At 43.8% G+C, this 16,417-nt stretch overlaps 2 protein-coding genes across 2 annotated transcripts in view; one reads left to right on the top strand and one right to left on the bottom strand.

Annotated features, from left to right (window-relative positions):
• Nucleotides 1-8,423, top strand: part of LOC144681478 (zinc finger protein ZXDC) — a 32,895-nt gene extending 24,472 nt beyond the window's left edge. Inside the window, exons 9-10 of the mRNA XM_078543097.1 lie at nucleotides 3,452-3,553; nucleotides 6,646-8,423. Coding sequence (XP_078399223.1) covers nucleotides 3,452-3,553; nucleotides 6,646-6,729 — 186 coding nt within the window. The 3' untranslated portion in view covers nucleotides 6,730-8,423. The remainder of the gene's footprint in view (nucleotides 1-3,451; nucleotides 3,554-6,645) is intronic.
• A 3,545-nt stretch (nucleotides 8,424-11,968) lies between these two features.
• cfap100 (cilia and flagella associated protein 100) overlaps nucleotides 11,969-16,417 on the bottom strand; it is a 41,637-nt gene continuing 37,188 nt past the window's right edge. The window contains exons 11-14 of the mRNA XM_078543104.1: nucleotides 14,939-15,074; nucleotides 14,052-14,254; nucleotides 12,666-12,759; nucleotides 11,969-12,387 (exon numbers count right to left, since the gene is read on the bottom strand). Coding sequence (XP_078399230.1) covers nucleotides 12,271-12,387; nucleotides 12,666-12,759; nucleotides 14,052-14,254; nucleotides 14,939-15,074 — 550 coding nt within the window. The 3' untranslated portion in view covers nucleotides 11,969-12,270. The remainder of the gene's footprint in view (nucleotides 12,388-12,665; nucleotides 12,760-14,051; nucleotides 14,255-14,938; nucleotides 15,075-16,417) is intronic.

Genomic DNA, 16,417 nt, shown 5'->3' with positions numbered 1-16,417 from the left:
TCGTTTAGAAGCTGTTTCCTTCACTGAGGTTCCTGCTGTCCTCCTCCAGGGTCTCATCCACCCCAAACTATTAGCACATTTTGGAGTTGGGCTGGTTACTCAGCTTGCATTGAATCCTGGGGATCAAATGGGAGGACTGCCAGACTAATGCGAACGTCCTCCATGAAGCTGTGTCTACCAGTATTGAAACCCTGCCCCTGCAAAATCAACTCCGATGGACAGGCCATTGCGCCCAGATGCCCGAAAGCTGCTTCCCTCGGCAGGTTCTCTCCTCACAGCTCTCCATTGGCCAATGTTAAAAGGGCAGCCAAGGAAAAGTTATAAGGAATACGCTCAAGGTCGCCCTTAAGCACGGAGGCATTAATAACACTGACTGGGAGGACAATGCTGCCGATCGCTCAGCATGGCACCACCTGGGCCATCAAGGCACAAGCCACTTTGAGGCTCAGCGACTCGACAGCGAGGCGGAGTGGCGGCGACAGGGGAAGAAGGAAGCCAACCCTGGGGCTGCAATTTCCATTCCTCTGTGCAACAACGTGCCCCCACTGCAGAAGAACATGTGGATCCAGAATTGGGCTCTTCCTTCATCTGAAGTTTCACCAAGCCTGACGGACGCCATCCTCGATTCTGAGGGACCGGCACCAATGACTCAGCCCCCTCCCAGTACGTGGATGAGACCGGTCACAGGCAGTGCAGCCTACCATCCTTATGGTTTCAGGTTTTAACATTGGACCTGGTGCATTCTTCACAAGAATCATCTAAGAATTGTAAGGATTGTTGTCCTCCTGTAGTTCTACCCTTCACCTTTCCATGCGCTGGCTAGCTACATGCTCGTATTAATGGCCTGGTGTTAATTTATTAATTTTCGTATTACAAATAATATGGAACTTGCTTTTGGGGTCACAGTGTGTGTTTTCATTCTCCCAGACATTTATGGGGGTAATTCTGCTCTCTGTAAACTTTGATAATACCTGCAGATTGCATGGAAAATGGACTGAGAGATTTGAAGGAGTGGTGGCTATGGTATAAACATGGAGCTGTTTGGAGCTATGTCTGAGGACCCTAGAGAAAGTGAGGGATGGGCAGTAACTTTTGAAGACTGAGGCAGTTAAAGATTTTTTTTTTAGGAGGTGGGTGATGGCAATTGTGAAGGAGAGGGGAACGTTAGTTGCGCATGTGAATTGTTTGTGAGAAAAAGGACAAGGAAAGATGGCTGTGAGGGAACAGGAGGGGACCTCGACAAAGGATTAAACACGACAGGGATGATGGGGAGATAGAGAAGTTACAGAATTGCATGGATTTAGAACAGGAGGGCCTAGGCGGCTGGACAGATGGTCTTAAACCAGTGGGCTTCTCATACCTGGAGCTGTGATGGAGCAGAAGAGGATTGCAAGAGGCAGTTTGAGACCTGTACTTTGGGATTGACTACTTTGGGGAAATCCTGGGTTAGGAGGATTTAGTTACAGGAAGAAGTGGTGTCACTTGAGATGGTCCAGCCAGATCCATTAGTGATGTCCAGCTCAGTCATTTTATTTTTTTTATTCATTTATGGGATGTGGGTGTCGCTAGCTAGGCCAGCATTTATTGCCCATCCCTAATTGCCCTTGAGAAGGTGGTGGTGAGCTGCCGCCTTGAACTGCTGCAGTCCATGTGGTGTAGGTACACCCACAGTGCTGTTAGGGAGTTCCAGGATTTTGACCCAGTGACAGTGAAGGAATGGTGATATATTTCCAAGTCAGGATGGTGAGTGGCTTGGAGGGGATCTCCCAGGTGTTGGTGTTCCCATGTGTCTGCTACCCTTGTCTTTCTAGATGGTAGTGATAATGGGTTTGGAAAGTGCTATTGAAAGAGCCTTGGTGAATTCCTGCAGTACATCTTATAGATGGTACATACTGCTGCCCGTGTTGTTCGTCGGTGGTGGAGGAAATGAATGTTTGTGGATGTGGTGTCAATCAAGCAGGCTGCTTTATCCTGGATGATGTCAAGTTTATTGAGTGTTGTGGCAGCTGCACTCATCCAGGCAAGTGGAGGGTATTCCATCACACTCCTGATTTGTGCCTTGTAGATGGTGGACAGGCTTTTGGGAGTCAGGAGCTGTTACTCACCGCAGGATTCCAAGTCTCTGACCTGCTCTTGTAGCCACAGTATTTATATGACTATTCCAGTTCCGCTTCTGGTCAATGGCAACCCCCAGGATGTTGATAGCGGGGGATTCAGTGATGGTAATGCCATTGAATGTCAAGGGGTGATAGTTAGATTCTCTCTTGTTGGAGATGGTCATTGCCTGGTACTTGTGTGGCATGAATGTTACTTGCCACTTGTCAGCCCAAGCCTGGATATTTTCCAGGTTTTGCTGCATTTGGACATGGACTGCTTCAGTATCTGAGGAGTTGCGAATGAACATTGTGCAGTCATCAGTGAACATCCCCACTTCTGACTTTATGATGGAAGGAAGGTCATTGATGAAGCAGCTGAAGATGGTTGTGCCGAGGACACTACCCTGAGGAACAGAGTGTGCTCCAGTTTGAATATCAGAGATGTGAGCCTGAGGGAGTGTCTCACCTCCAGAGTAGACTAAATAAAACATCAGGATGTGTCTCTGGAACTGGCACCGTTTTTATAAGGCAGCTGTAATGTTGAAAATTCAATTCACCTTTCTTAACCTAGGGTGAAAATATATATTATTGCAGTGCCTTAAATTCACAATCCGACAGGCTCATCATAGCCTAATGCTGGCTCCTGTCTGCAATGGATTTCTCATGGGCTTTTGGAAGTTTGCTGACAGTGGGGGGTAATTCTTTTGAATGTTTTGTGTGTTATTTTTGATGATGTTGTTTGGAATCTCTCCCTGGAAATTCTTGAATGACTAATTTCAGTCAGTTGCTGCTTGATGCTTGGCCGTTTCAGTTGAAAATTATCAGTTTATTTATATCAGTTGCCACGTTAGTAGGATACTGAAACCGTGGAAAGGCAGCAGTGAAGGGAGGCTTTTAAAATGGGGACTTAATTACTTTATTGTCAAGGGAGATGGAATGGGAGGGTTTCAACTTTACGAAAGGCTTTGAGAGAGTAAACAGTGAAAGATTGGCTGGCCAGTAGAAACAATCAGTAGGGCACAGACTGGGGGATATGATGTTGACAGGTTAAGTCTGATCATGACTTTGGAGCCTGTGTGTTTGGACTTGAAGAGTTGCTGTTGCCTTCGGTGCCCTTTTACTTAACAGATGGGACACCATTTCAAACTGAGGGTGGACAATTCTAAGGCTGGTGTCGGGACTCTCCACTGACTATGATCACGTGTAGGGTTGTGGAAGCAAAAACTCTGCCATCATTTCAGAAGTGGTTGACTGCTTTGATGTGGATTGTAGGGATTGTTTTTGATAAATGGGCCGAAAGGCCACCTTCCATCAGCTTCTACTTCTGATGTATGTTATTAAACATTTTGTTTTAGGATGATCCATCGGGAGATGGGGATCTGGCCTTCCAGCTCACAGCACAGTCTACGACGTCTCATTCACAGCTCACTGTTGATCTTCCTGTCAATATTCTACAGGTACCACCCTGCAGAGATGTTACTTCATAAAGCCTTCTCTTGGATTGCTCTCCTTTAGAGCAAAGAGATTAACAGAAGAGTTAATGGGGGAGATTTAGTGCTGAAAATCATGAGGGTTTTGATAGAATAAGGAGAAGTTGTTTCCAGTGACAGGAGGACCAGTAACCAGCAAAACACAGATTGAAGGTAATTGGCAAAGCAACTAGAGAGGAGGAAAGAATTATGCAAAGAGTTGTGATCGGAAATGCTCCATCTGAAAGGACAGTCAGTAAAAACATATTCAATAGTAACATTCAATGGGGATTGAATAAATACTCAAGGGGAAAAATATGCAGGGCTAAGAGGAAAGAGCAGAGGAGTGGGACTGATCAAGTAGCTCATTCAAAGAGCCAGAACAGACACACAGGGCCAAATGGTCTCCTGTGCTATCAGATCTTGATTTTGAAATAGGTCATCGTCTTGGCCCATTAATCTAAAGCCTTGTCTGTTGTTCCCTTTCATACTTTCCTTTCATACTCTTGAAATAGCTTTAGGAGTTGCAACCAGATGACACTCTGATCAACGTGTTATAACTGTTTCTGTTGCCCATGGAAACCCATCGCTATACTTATATCACTGAGCTATGCTACATGTCCCCCTTATTCCCAATGACTTCAATTTTGCTAGGGCTCCTTGATGCCAGACTGTCAAATGCTGCTGTGATTTCAAGGACAGTCACCCTTGCCTCACCTCTGGAATTCAGCTCTTTGGTCCATGTTCTGGAACAAGGCTGTAATGAGGTCTGGAGCGTCCCTGTAGGAACCCAAGCAGAGCATGAATGGCAGCTTCTTGATGAGTTTGAGCAGCTTTATAGCACTATCAATGACACCTTCCAACATTTTGATGAGGAAGTAATTGGTTGGATTGGATTTGTTCTGTTTTTCTTTTTGTGGGCAAGACATAACTGGGCAATTTTCCACATTGTTGGATCAATGCCAGTATTGTAACTCTTTCGAGTTATCAACAGATCGCATGTAACTCTTTCGAGTACATTCACAGTTCTTGGTTTCCGGGAGTGGGACATGAACCCACAACCTTCTGATTCAAAGGCGAGGGTGCTATACTTGAACAGCTTAGCTAGTTCTGGAGCACAGCTGTTCTGCATTACAGCCAGCATGGTGTCATGGCCCATAGCCTTTGCTATATTCAGTGCATTTAGCCATTCCTTGATATCCCGTGAAGTGAACCAGATTGACTGAAGACTGGCATCTCTAATGCTGGGGACCTCAGGAGGAGGCCACAGTGGATCATCCATTTGGCTCTTCTGGATGAAGATGCTTGCAAGTGTTTTGGCTTTAGCCTTTGCTCTGATATGCTGGGCTCCCCCATCATTGAGGACAGGATATTCATGGAACAGTCTCCATGAGGTGGAAGAAGTTGCAGGGATGATAGTTCTGGGTATCCCTTTGTCATGTCTGATGCCATCTGATCTGTCCCGTTTTATTTGGTACAGCTGAATGGTTTTTTAAAAAAATTTTCCATGGGATGTGGGTGTCACTGGAAGACCAGCATTTGATGCCCATCCCTAATAGCCCTTGAACTAAGTGGCTTGCTAGGCCATTTAGAGGGCAGTTAAAAGTCAACCACACTGCTGTGGGTCTGGAGTCACATGTAGGCCGGACTGGGTAAGGACGGCAGATTTCCTTCCCTAAAGGTCATTAGGGAACCAGACAAAGTTTTTACAATCGACAATGATTTCATGGTCACCATTACTATACTAGCTTTTTATTCCAGATTAATTAATTGAATTTAAAATTCACCTGCTGTGGTAAGATTTGAACCCGTGTCCGTTTGGGCCTCTGGGTTACTAGTCACTACATCGCCATTTCCCCCATGCTTGGCTTGCTAGGCCACTTTAGAGGGAAGCTAAGAATCAACCCCACTGATCTGGGACTGGAATCACATCGGATAGCAGATTTCTTTCCCTGAAGGACGTTCGTGAACTAGATGGGCTTTTATGTCAATCTGGTAGTTTCATGATCACCGTTACTGAGACCAGCTTTTTATTCCAGGTTTAGTTAATTAGTTGAATTTAACTTGCTCAGCTGCCATGGTGGGATTGGAACTCGGGTCTCTGGGTCATTTGTCCAAGCCTCTGGATTACAAGTCCAATAACAGAACCGTTATACTACTGCTCCCTTCTTGCTTGAGGGATCCAGGTGGATTTAGTGGGACCCGCTGGCCTCTATGTCAGAAGGTTATTTGGGTTTGGGCTCCACTGGGGGTGGTTTGGTTGGTAATCTAGACTGTCACTGATGGAACCTCCGTCCTTTGGATGAGATCTTGAAGGCATTGGCTGCTGGTGTGGCCTTCAGGATCTCATGCCGTGATTTAAAGGATAGCAAGTTCTTGCAGTCCTATGTCCAGCATACATCCTTTGCCAACACCAAAAAGTAGGTTAACCGGTCATTTCACTTAATGGGTTATTGTTTCCCTACTATTTTATGGTGGGGGAAGCACTTTTAAGATATTTCAATGTTAGAATTACAAAGAATCTACAACACAGGAACAGGGCATTCAGCCTGGTTTGTCCGTGCTGGTGTTTAAGCTCCATATGAGCCTCCTCCTATCCCACTTCATCACACACTATCACTATATCCTTCTATTCCTGTCTATTAACATCATCTGCTAATCTAGCTTCCCCCTTAAATGTATCTGTGCTATTCACCTCAATCGCCCCATAGGTAGTGAGTTCCACATTCTGCATAAAAAAAAGTTTCTGCTGAATTCCCTCTTGCATTTATTAATGACCATCTTACATTTATAGCCCCTAATTTTCGACATGCTGGAAGTAGAGAGATTTCCTTAGCCTTCTCTCCACAGTCACTGAATGGTTACAGCACAGAACTATTGTTCGGCCTAGCGTGTCTGCAGCGGCTCTCCAAATGAGCAATGCACCTAGTGCCATTCCCCTGCCTTCTCCCCATAACCTAAAAGGGTTCTTCTTGCAAAAGAAGCTCTGGCCTGTTTAGTTTAAGGTGTTGTATAAATGTGTGTCTTGCTTTAGGTGTAGGATTAGTGTTGGTAACTGATGCTTAATTTGATCCTTACAGGAGCCTCACCCGTCAGTTGAAGATGACAGTACTGGCAATTCCCAGTTTACTGGAAGCACTATAAATCTTCAGGACTTGGAGTAACATAATCAGAAAAGCTGACAGTGGGATTCAGGTCCAGCTGATGAAATTTGCACTTCCTACAGAGCCAGACACAGCCCAGGAACTGGGAGGTTCAGACTGTGGTTCTGGGACATGTTGGGTGGCCCAATGTTGGAAATCACAAAATCATATAATGGTTTAACTGTGCTGCTGAAAGTGCAATCTCCTCAAGACCACAGGCTGCGATTCCATACCCAGAATCTGGGGACCAACTGAAACCTGAGCTTTGAATTTCAGGCTCCTGGAGTTTGCAGCTTTGGGGGCTGTCTGCTGCTGGAGGAACGAGGAAAACCTGGCATGTCGAGTCTGGGTTTAAGCTTCCACTTTTGCAATGGTAACTTGTGGGAAAAGGCTGCAATTCTAAAGTTAACATGAGGGCTGTGTAATTTAGATTCTTTTCCCTCAGAGAGGTGGAGAGAGCGCTTCTGTAAATCATTACCGCCCTTCATTTACGTACTTTTTCTCTCCTTTTTCAAACACGGATGGTTTCTAAACATATGTAGCTATCAAGGCAACAAAGCTTAACTGATCTCTGAGAGGTGTGCATTGGACTTTTACATTTCTTTCTACATCTGCCTTAAAGAGGTGGCCTGGGTTCAGCTGGGGATGGAATATAGCATCTCAATAAAACTTACTGGATAGTGTCCAATTCCTGCTGTTCCGATCTGAGCTGTCAAATCTCTAAATGACTGAACTATACCACAGTGTGCACGGGATACAGAGCCTCATTTCTTAAGATCACTGCTGAGATTTTGAAACTAAAAATCTATTAAGCCTCCTCCCAGGTCCAATCACGAGGAGCCCTGTGTTGCATTCTAAAAATGGAGTGGCATAGACGTCAGTGAGTAACTGTCGCCTGGCTCTGGAGATCACTGGCGGCCATTAATGCACCTTATTTGGCCTCCCAGTGCTGGCTGGCGTGAGATTGTGTAAGAATGACTGCAGATTAGCTGAGATGCTTGGATCACAAGCTACGATGGGTGAGTGAGTCTGTGGAGCGTGTCTAAAGTCTGTCTCGTTCTGGGTGAGTAAGTCTGGGGAGTGTGTATAAAGTCCATCTCATCATTCTCTGCTGTCTGGACACTTTGTCAGGGAATGTGAACTTTCTGCTGTGGTGGCTTGTCACCACAAACCTTGCCTCCTTAACAGAAGTTTAAATATGTATATTTTAAATGTTTTTATATTGTACAGTATGTATATTTATTTATTCTTTTGTACATTTCTAAAGAATATTTGTTGTGGGAGGAGATTTTGAGTGAGCAGATATGGTTGAATTTGCACTCATTTCTACTGCCTTTGCATAAATTACACACCATGAAGGCAGTGAAATTCGGTGGGGTCGGGGTGGGGGGGTGGGTTTGTGCATTTACTGAGCATTAAATCTCGGTGAGGATAGAAATGGACTCTTGACAACTTTTAATTTTCACAATTAAAACTGTTGGGAGAGGGAGGGGAAAATACTGCTCCATTTCTTGCTTTGATGAAACCAGTTCCTACACAGACCCTGTATGTTCTGTGTACAACTGCAAGTGTTAAAACTACTTAATGGCCTGGTTAATGCTTAAGATTTTGAAACTTAAAACTTCCTATAATTTGTTTGTCCGCGTTATGGGTTGAGCAGTCTGGCCCAAGCTCATGCAAGGCAGCAGATTTATATTAAAAAAAAATGGAATTTTGGCATTTGTCTCCAGTTATTGACCTTTCCTTGGCAGTTTAACCTTTTTAACAGTAGCAAGCGTTTATTGCAAAATAAGCCTTTATCTTGTTTTAATTATTCCTGTTTTTTTCCACCCTGTCTGTCCTTTGATTTTGCTTTTCCAATAGCAAAACTAAGTATTTAGTGTAATGGGAATAGTCTAAAGTAATACAGTTTGAGAATTTTAATTCAGTTTTTATTCAAAACCTGGAAATAAGCTTGTATTGTGAAACTGGCGGATTGTTAAAAACTCCAACTAGTTCACCTAATGTTTATAGTAGCAAGTCAGACTTGGTTAATCATTATAACAGTGAGGGAAAACAGTGATCAGAATATGATTGAATTCAATCATCATTTACAGAGGGGAGAAACTTACCACAGTTACTAGATTTCAGTAATGCTAACTTTAACACAATGGAAACACAGACATGCTGTGATTGAGTAAAACTATAGGTATTTGAGTATTTGAAAACATTTTGGTTTAATACAAGACTATCGGTGGGTGCCGCGATCTTCCGGTCCCACTGCAAGTCCGTGGACTTCTGGCTGGGGCACCACCTCGCCCACGGCAGGTCCCACCCGCAACAGGGAGGGAAAATCCCGGCCTTTGTTTAATCCCTAAGCGGCAAAAGCTCTAGTAACCAAATACAACAGCCACACTTGACAAGATAGCATAACTCAAGGAAAGTGTATAGCAAAGCATAAAGAACAGTAGTTTCTGTGGACTGGGAGAGAGCCAATGGACAGCATGCGTGATTTAAAAAAAGGAATGTCAAGATTAACACAATTTTTACTGTTATATTAGAAAAGAAAGGATAATGTGGGCCCTTTAAAAACAGATGCAGGTAATGTTGCAAATGGAAATAAGGAAATGGCAGACTTGTTAAATAACTGTCAGTTTTCACAGTTGAAGGGGATAATATACCAGACAGTCCGGGGAAACTAAGAATGTAACAAGGACTGGAACTCACTGAAGTTAATGTAAGCAGGAAAACAGCTTTAGAGAAACATTGGGGCAATAAAGACTAACAAATCCCCAGGACCTGATGGTTTGCACCCAGAGTTCTAAAGAAAGTAGCTGAAGAAATTCCAGCTGCTTCAGTCAGAATCTTCCAAAGTTCTCTCAATTCAGGAATTGTCCCTTAGATTGGCAAATTGCAAATGTAACTCCTTAAGAAAGGCGGAAGGGAAGCTAGGAAATTATAGACTCGTTCGTCTAACATCTTATAGGAAAATTATTGGAATCTATAGTTCAGGACAAAGTGACTGAGCACTTAGAGAAATTGGAGCTGAAGCGTGTAAGCCAAAATGGATCTGTAAAGGGTACGTCATGTCTAACAAACCTAACTGAATTTTCTGAAGAAATAATTAAGATGGCAGATGGGAATGGCTATGGAGGTAGATTGTATGGGCTTCCACAAGACTTGTGCTAACGCACCACAGAAGAGACTGTTAGCCAAAATTAAAGCTCATGGAATTGAAGGCAAATTATTGACCAAGTTAGATGATTGGTTAGTGGGCAGAAGCCACTTGAATTGGAGTGGTATCCCGTGAGTGTCTATGCTACAGCCTCGATTATTCACTATATTTGTCAATGGCACAGAGAGCTGTATATCTAAGTTTGCCAGTGACAGAGATTGATGACGTTGGAAGTATTGTAGGTGGGAACATAAAATTACAAGGAAGCATTGATTAAGTAATTGGGTAAAACTGGAAGATGGACTTCAATACAGGTAATCATCCGTTTTGGACTAAAAGACAGATCTGGAGTGAAAAGCTAGAGACAGTGGAGGTTCAAAGAGATTTAGGGGTACACTGATCACTAAAATGTATTAGGTACAAAAAGAGGAATCAAGGCTGATGTAATGTTAGCCTTTATGACTAGAGGGCTAGCCTATTAAAGCAGGAAGCTTTGCTGCATCTACACAGCCTGGTTAGACCACATCTTGGGGCGGGCGGAGGGGGGGTGCGAAATCGGGGAGGGGGAAAGACAAAGGTACAAGGAGAACCTTAAAATCAGAGCCAGGCTACTTAGTTGAGATGGTAGGAAACACTTGTTCAAGCAAAGAATGGTAGAAGTGTGGAACCCTCCTGCTAAAAACAACAGATGCTGGGGCTCAATTAATCATTTTAAACATATAGATTTTTGTTCTGAAAAGATATGGAGCCATGGCATTATGATCTCATTTAATGGCAGAACAGGATTGAGGGGTTGAATAACCTACTCTTGATCCTAATGTCCTTTTACCAGGTCAGAGCATATATGTGACTCCAGTCCCACACCAATGTGGTTCACTCTTAACTGTCCCCTGAAGTGACCTAGCAATGTATTCTGTTTGTATCAAAACCAGTACCAAGGGTTCAAGAAGGCCCATCACTACCTTGGTGATGGAGAGGATATGGGATGAATTAAGATAATAGAAGTTAGATGTTGAGTAGGGAAGGTATTTAACTTCAATGTAATTGCAGCCTGTAGTTCACTGACCGAGCTTGATGGCACATCCAGTGCACTGACGTACAGTTGGGCATGACCTCTCTGACAGTTCTGCAGTGTTGTGTAAAGGCAGCTATCTCCAGTAAATGTTAGCTGTGTCAGGTAGAAGAGAGGATCCTGAAAAATTATCATAAAGGATATACTGTCTTCCCTCTCTCATTCTTTTAAGACTCTCCTTAAAACCTGTCTCTTTGATCAAGCCTTGGTCACCTATCCCGATCTCTTCATGTGGCTCAATGTCAGTTTTTTGATTTATGCTCCTATGAAGTACCTTACTAAAGGCTGTGTTTATTTGTGCTGTAACACTAGAGGGAGCATTTCTTATACATGCGCCATTGCAGACTCAGTGTGCCAGCTGTATGCATTCAAATAAACAAATTGGCTTGACACAGGCTAACAAAGTTCAAGTTACGCACTTTTACATTGGTGCAGTCCTTAACCAATTGCAAGGTCTTGTATCTAGTCCATCTATCATTTATTAACTGTTTCCTCTGTAAAGCATGCTGATAACGACTCAGTACATAATAAATATATAATCAGGAAATTTTAGTCAATGAGATTCTCAACTTCCAAAGGGGAGAATTGTTTGTAATATTTAGATTAAGGACACTTTTTGGTAAAAAAATCAAGGGTTTTGACTAATATTTAAGAAAAAAAATATTGACCCTGGAATTAGAGTCCCATTATCTACCAACTGAGCTACCTGGGGTGTGTAGAAATTCCCTGGACAAAGCCTTATGTCATCTTAAGGAGGCAGCACTCACATAAAATAGCATTGATGTTGGTATCCTATCACAGATTGGGACCTGGGATAAATTGTTGGCAGAAAATTGTTTTTTTTAAATGTGCTACAGTAAAATCAATGCCGATCCAAGCCTCTCACTGGCTGGAAAGGTGTCTATTAAATTAATGGTGCAATAAGTTACTGTTGTAGTGCGGGTAATCTGGTCGTCTTGTATTGTTTAACCTGGTTTCAAATGAATGTTTTCTGTCAGACTGCTCACAGCACTAACTTGCATCACTTCATGAAAGAGGAAGGTAAATAGTCATATTTATTTCAATAATTCATACCATTTCTGTGAATACAAACTTACACTGCTATACAAACAAAACAGCTAAAACTGCTCAGACTTGTTTTGGATGCTCATGGCCGCAGATTGAGCCTTGGTGGGTTGGTGCAGGTTGGAAGGAAGCAAGTCAATGGTGGCTGCTTGAAATAAAACATGGTAAACCCTGAGCTGTGGCCAAACTGCACAAAGCAGTGATCGAAGCAGAACCTTTTAACATAATGATGTGTGTGCACATGGATTTCATTCATTCATAAATTGTACATTTAATAGCTAAAGTAATACTCAGTCTCCTCCTTCTCCTTGTCAGTGGTGACTTGGCTCTCCTTCTCCAGCTCCTTCATTAAAGGTGGGTTTGATCGATACACGAGCTTCCTCACAGTCTGTGAAGATGAGCAGAAATTAGTGTCTGAATCCACAAAGACTTCGCCCAGCCCTGCAATGCCACTCGGTGCATATCTGCACCTCTCAGTTTGAAGGTTGTGGGTTCAAACCCCACACCAGAAACCTGAGCACCAAATCCTGCCTGCCAGTCCCAGTGCCAGCACTGTTGGAAGGGCCATCTCACAGATGAGATGCTAAATGGGCAGCAGGGTTTAAGATGAGCTCAATATAGTCAGCGCGGGGTGGGTGAAAGGAGTTCCGTGATTGTGAGCTATACCTTTTTCTGGTGTTCAGCCTGTGATCTGATAATTGCCCGGTGGATTCGCTCCTCCTGGTGAAGCTTCTCTTCCATCAGTCGCGCCTCCCTTACCCTGTGGAACAAACAGCATCACAGTGATATCTCCACACGATTCAGTAACAGTGGTTGCTCCTGAGCTTTAGATGGTCCCCTGCCTGCTCCATGGGGCTGGTGACAGCTGTCCCAGGTTCACGTCCTTGCTCAATGCAGAGTTAGTGGTTTGTAGCCTGGAAGGAGAGCGCTCTAACACCCTGCTGGCTTTAATTCATTTACAGGATGCGGGCAACAATGGCTAGGCCAGCATTTATTGCCCATCCCTAACTACCCTTCAGAAGCTGGTGGTGAGCTGCATTCTTGAGTACAATTGTGGCTTGCTGGGCCACTGCAGAAGACAGTTAAGAGGCAGCTATATGCCAGAGTCTGGAGTCACATGTAGGCCAGACCAGGTAAGGACGGCAGATTTCCTTCCCTAAAGGACATTAGTGAACCAGCTGTGTTTTTACAACAATCTGATAGTTCCATGACCACCATTACTGATACTGGCTTTTTATTCCAGATTTATTCAATTCATTGAATTCAAATTCCTCAGTTGCTGTGGTGCAATTTAGACTCGTGTTAGTCCAGACCTCAGAATTACTAGTCCAGTAACATGAACACTATGGGTGGGATTTTCCACACCCGCCCACCACCAGGGTCTTCCAGTTCCACCGCAAGTCAATGGACTTATGGCTGGGGCACCGCCTCGCCCACGGTGGGGCTGGAAAACCCCCGGCCTGTGTTACTGTACTGTCAACAGAAAGCCAGCTCACACCAGGAATTAAGCAGAGGATCCCCCTGTGTTCTCCAGATTGCGCTTGGCAGAGCATTCACAGCGACCTCTCTCCCCATCCGCCCTCTTCATAAATCCATAGCTGACTTAGCTTTGCATCCTTAGTGACTCCTGATTGTAACTGGCTGTGTGATTCCTGCAGTAGGAAATGACAACACAAGCATGTGGCTCATCACTCAGACCCCTAGTTCTAGATTCTTCAACCGGTGGTGGGGGGGGACATCATCTCAGCATCGATCTATCAAACCCTGTATATTTCAATGAGATCACTTCTTCTTCAAAATTCCAGAGAATAAAGGTCCTCTGTTCAATCTCTCCTCAGAGGACAAGCCCTATCGTTCCAGGAATCAGCTAGTGAACCTTTACTGCACCCTCGCTAAGGCAAGTATATCCTTCCTTCAATAAGGAGACAATAAAGACACATTTCTTTGCATCCTCCTCACAGCTTACGTTCCCACATAACTTTATAAGTTTTCTGCTAAATGCCGGGTGTTTTGGAATCACATCAGGTACAATCTCTGCTGAACCATCTCTACCTCAATCTCTTTTCCTTCTCTTTGTTCCGTTGGGCCAATTCCACTTTCTCCCGAGGCAGCTTCTCCAGATTCTCAAACAAGTCTTCCAGGTAGTTCTCGATGCTGGTCAGCATCTGTAGTGTGCTCATGTTGGCCTCGTTCTCACCGATACAGGCGCGGTAAACCTCTCCCACCTTCTGATCAAGAACTTCCAGCATTTTATCCTGGAGCAAGGGGGATTTTGGTGGGAAATAAACTGCAGTTAATGTAACAAATAGGAACAGCAGTACAATGACAAGCCCTTGGGCCCACCCCGCTATATCCTTTGATTCTCTTAGTGTCCAAAAATCTATTGATCTCAGTCTTGAATATCTTCGTTGATTGAGCATCACAGCTCTCCGAGGTAGAGAATTTCAAGGATTCACAACACTCTGCATGAAGAAATTTCTCATCTCAGCCCTAAATGGCTGAACCCTTAGTCTGAGACTAAAGGTAATGAAGCAATGGTGATATAGTTCCATGTTAGAATGGTGTTTGATTCGGAGGGGAACTTTCAGGTGGTGGTGTTCCCTTGTGTCTGCTGCCCTTGTCCTTCTAGATGGTAGTGGTCATGGGTTTGGAAGGTGCTGCTGAAGGAGTCTTGGTGAGTTGCTGCAGTGCATCTTGTAGATGCTACACACTGCTGCCTCAATGGTGGAGGTAGTGGATGTTGAAGGGGGTGAATGGGATGCCAATCAAGTGGGCTGCTTTGTCCTAGATGGTGTTGAACTTACTGAATATTGTTGGAGCAGCACTCGTCCAGACAAATGGAGAGTATGGGAACGGGTATTTAATGTAGGGGATGTCCTACTAACTGTACCCAGGAATGTGAAAGAAAATGCCCATGCCCAGAGGGCAGCTGCTGGTACCTGATCTTCAATGGTACTCTGGCTGAATGAGAACATCTTGGCTTTGAGTTCGAGTTCCGCAGCCTTGCTCTCCTCCTTGGCTACAGCTTCATTCAGCAGGTTCAGCTGCTGCTTTAGAAAATCGGTCTCACAGTTCCTGCCAAACACAAACAGCAAAGTTACCGGTCACAGTTCCACAATAAAAAAAATAGAATTATTTACCCAACAGCCCCCCCTCCCCCAATAAAATTATTATAGAAACTCTTTCAAGAAACTCTGTCGGCAAACTCAGTGCTTGCTGTGGGACCAGAAAAACTTTAGATTCCTGTCACTGGGATGTTCTGAGATTGTTGTGATCTGTTTGGATGGCAATAGTGGAGCAGAGAAAGAGACCATTCAGCCCCTAGAGTCTGTAATATAGAAACAGGAGGAGGCCATATGTCCCCAGTACCTGTTCTGCCATCTAGTTACATAGGACTACATAGAAGAATATGGCTCAGAAACAGGCTATTCGGCCCATCCTGTCCATGCCAGTGTTTATGTTCCAGTTGAGCCTCCTCCCATCTTTTCTCATGTAAACCTTCCATCGTAACCCTTTATTCCCTTCTCCCTGATATGCTCGTCTAACGTCCCCCTAAGTATCCCTATCCTATTCACTTTAACCACTCCCTGTAGTAGTGAATTCCACATTCTCCCCACTCTCTGGGTAAAGGAGTTTCTTCTGAATTCCTGACTGGATTTCTTGGGGACTATCTCATATTGACAGCCTCTAGTTATACTCTTCTCCACAAGAGGAAACATTCTCTCTCTATCCTCTTAATCAAAACCTTTCATCATTTTAAAGATCTCTATTAGGTCACCACCACCACCACCCCCCAGGCCTGTTTTTTCAAGAGAAGAGACCCAGTCTGTCAATCCTTTCCTGATCTGTAAACCCACACATTTCTGGGATCATCCCTGTAAATTTTTTATGCACCTTCTCCAATGCCTCTATATCCTTTTTATATTATGGTGACCAGAACTACACACGGAACTTTTAAGTTTAACCAAGGTTCAAAACAGGTTCAGTTTAAGTCCCCTACTTTTTAATTCTATCCTCTAGAAATAAAACCCAGTGCTTGGTTTGTTTGTTTTTTAATGACCTTGCTAAACTGTGGAGTAACTTTTAGTGATTGGTATATTTATACCCCGAGATCGCTTTGTTCCTCTACCCCAGACTCTTACCTTCTGAGTAATGAGTGACCTCCCTATTCTCCCTAACAAAATGTACAACCTCACATTTATCTGTGTTGAACTTCATTTGCCAATTATTTCCCATTCTACAAGTTTATTAATGTTCTTCTGTAATTTGTTGCAGTCCTCCTTGGTATTGACTATTCCCCCAATTTGGTGTCATTCTCAAACTTTGAAATTGTATTGTTAATATAAATTGTGAACAGCAGTGAGCCCAGCACTGATCCTTGTGGACCACCACTTCCCACCTTCTGCCAATCTGAATAA

Source organism: Cetorhinus maximus, chromosome 6, assembly GCF_964194155.1.
Source record: "Cetorhinus maximus chromosome 6, sCetMax3.hap1.1, whole genome shotgun sequence".
NCBI lineage: Eukaryota > Metazoa > Chordata > Chondrichthyes > Lamniformes > Cetorhinidae > Cetorhinus > Cetorhinus maximus.
This window is presented reverse-complemented; position numbering and strand designations above follow the sequence as displayed.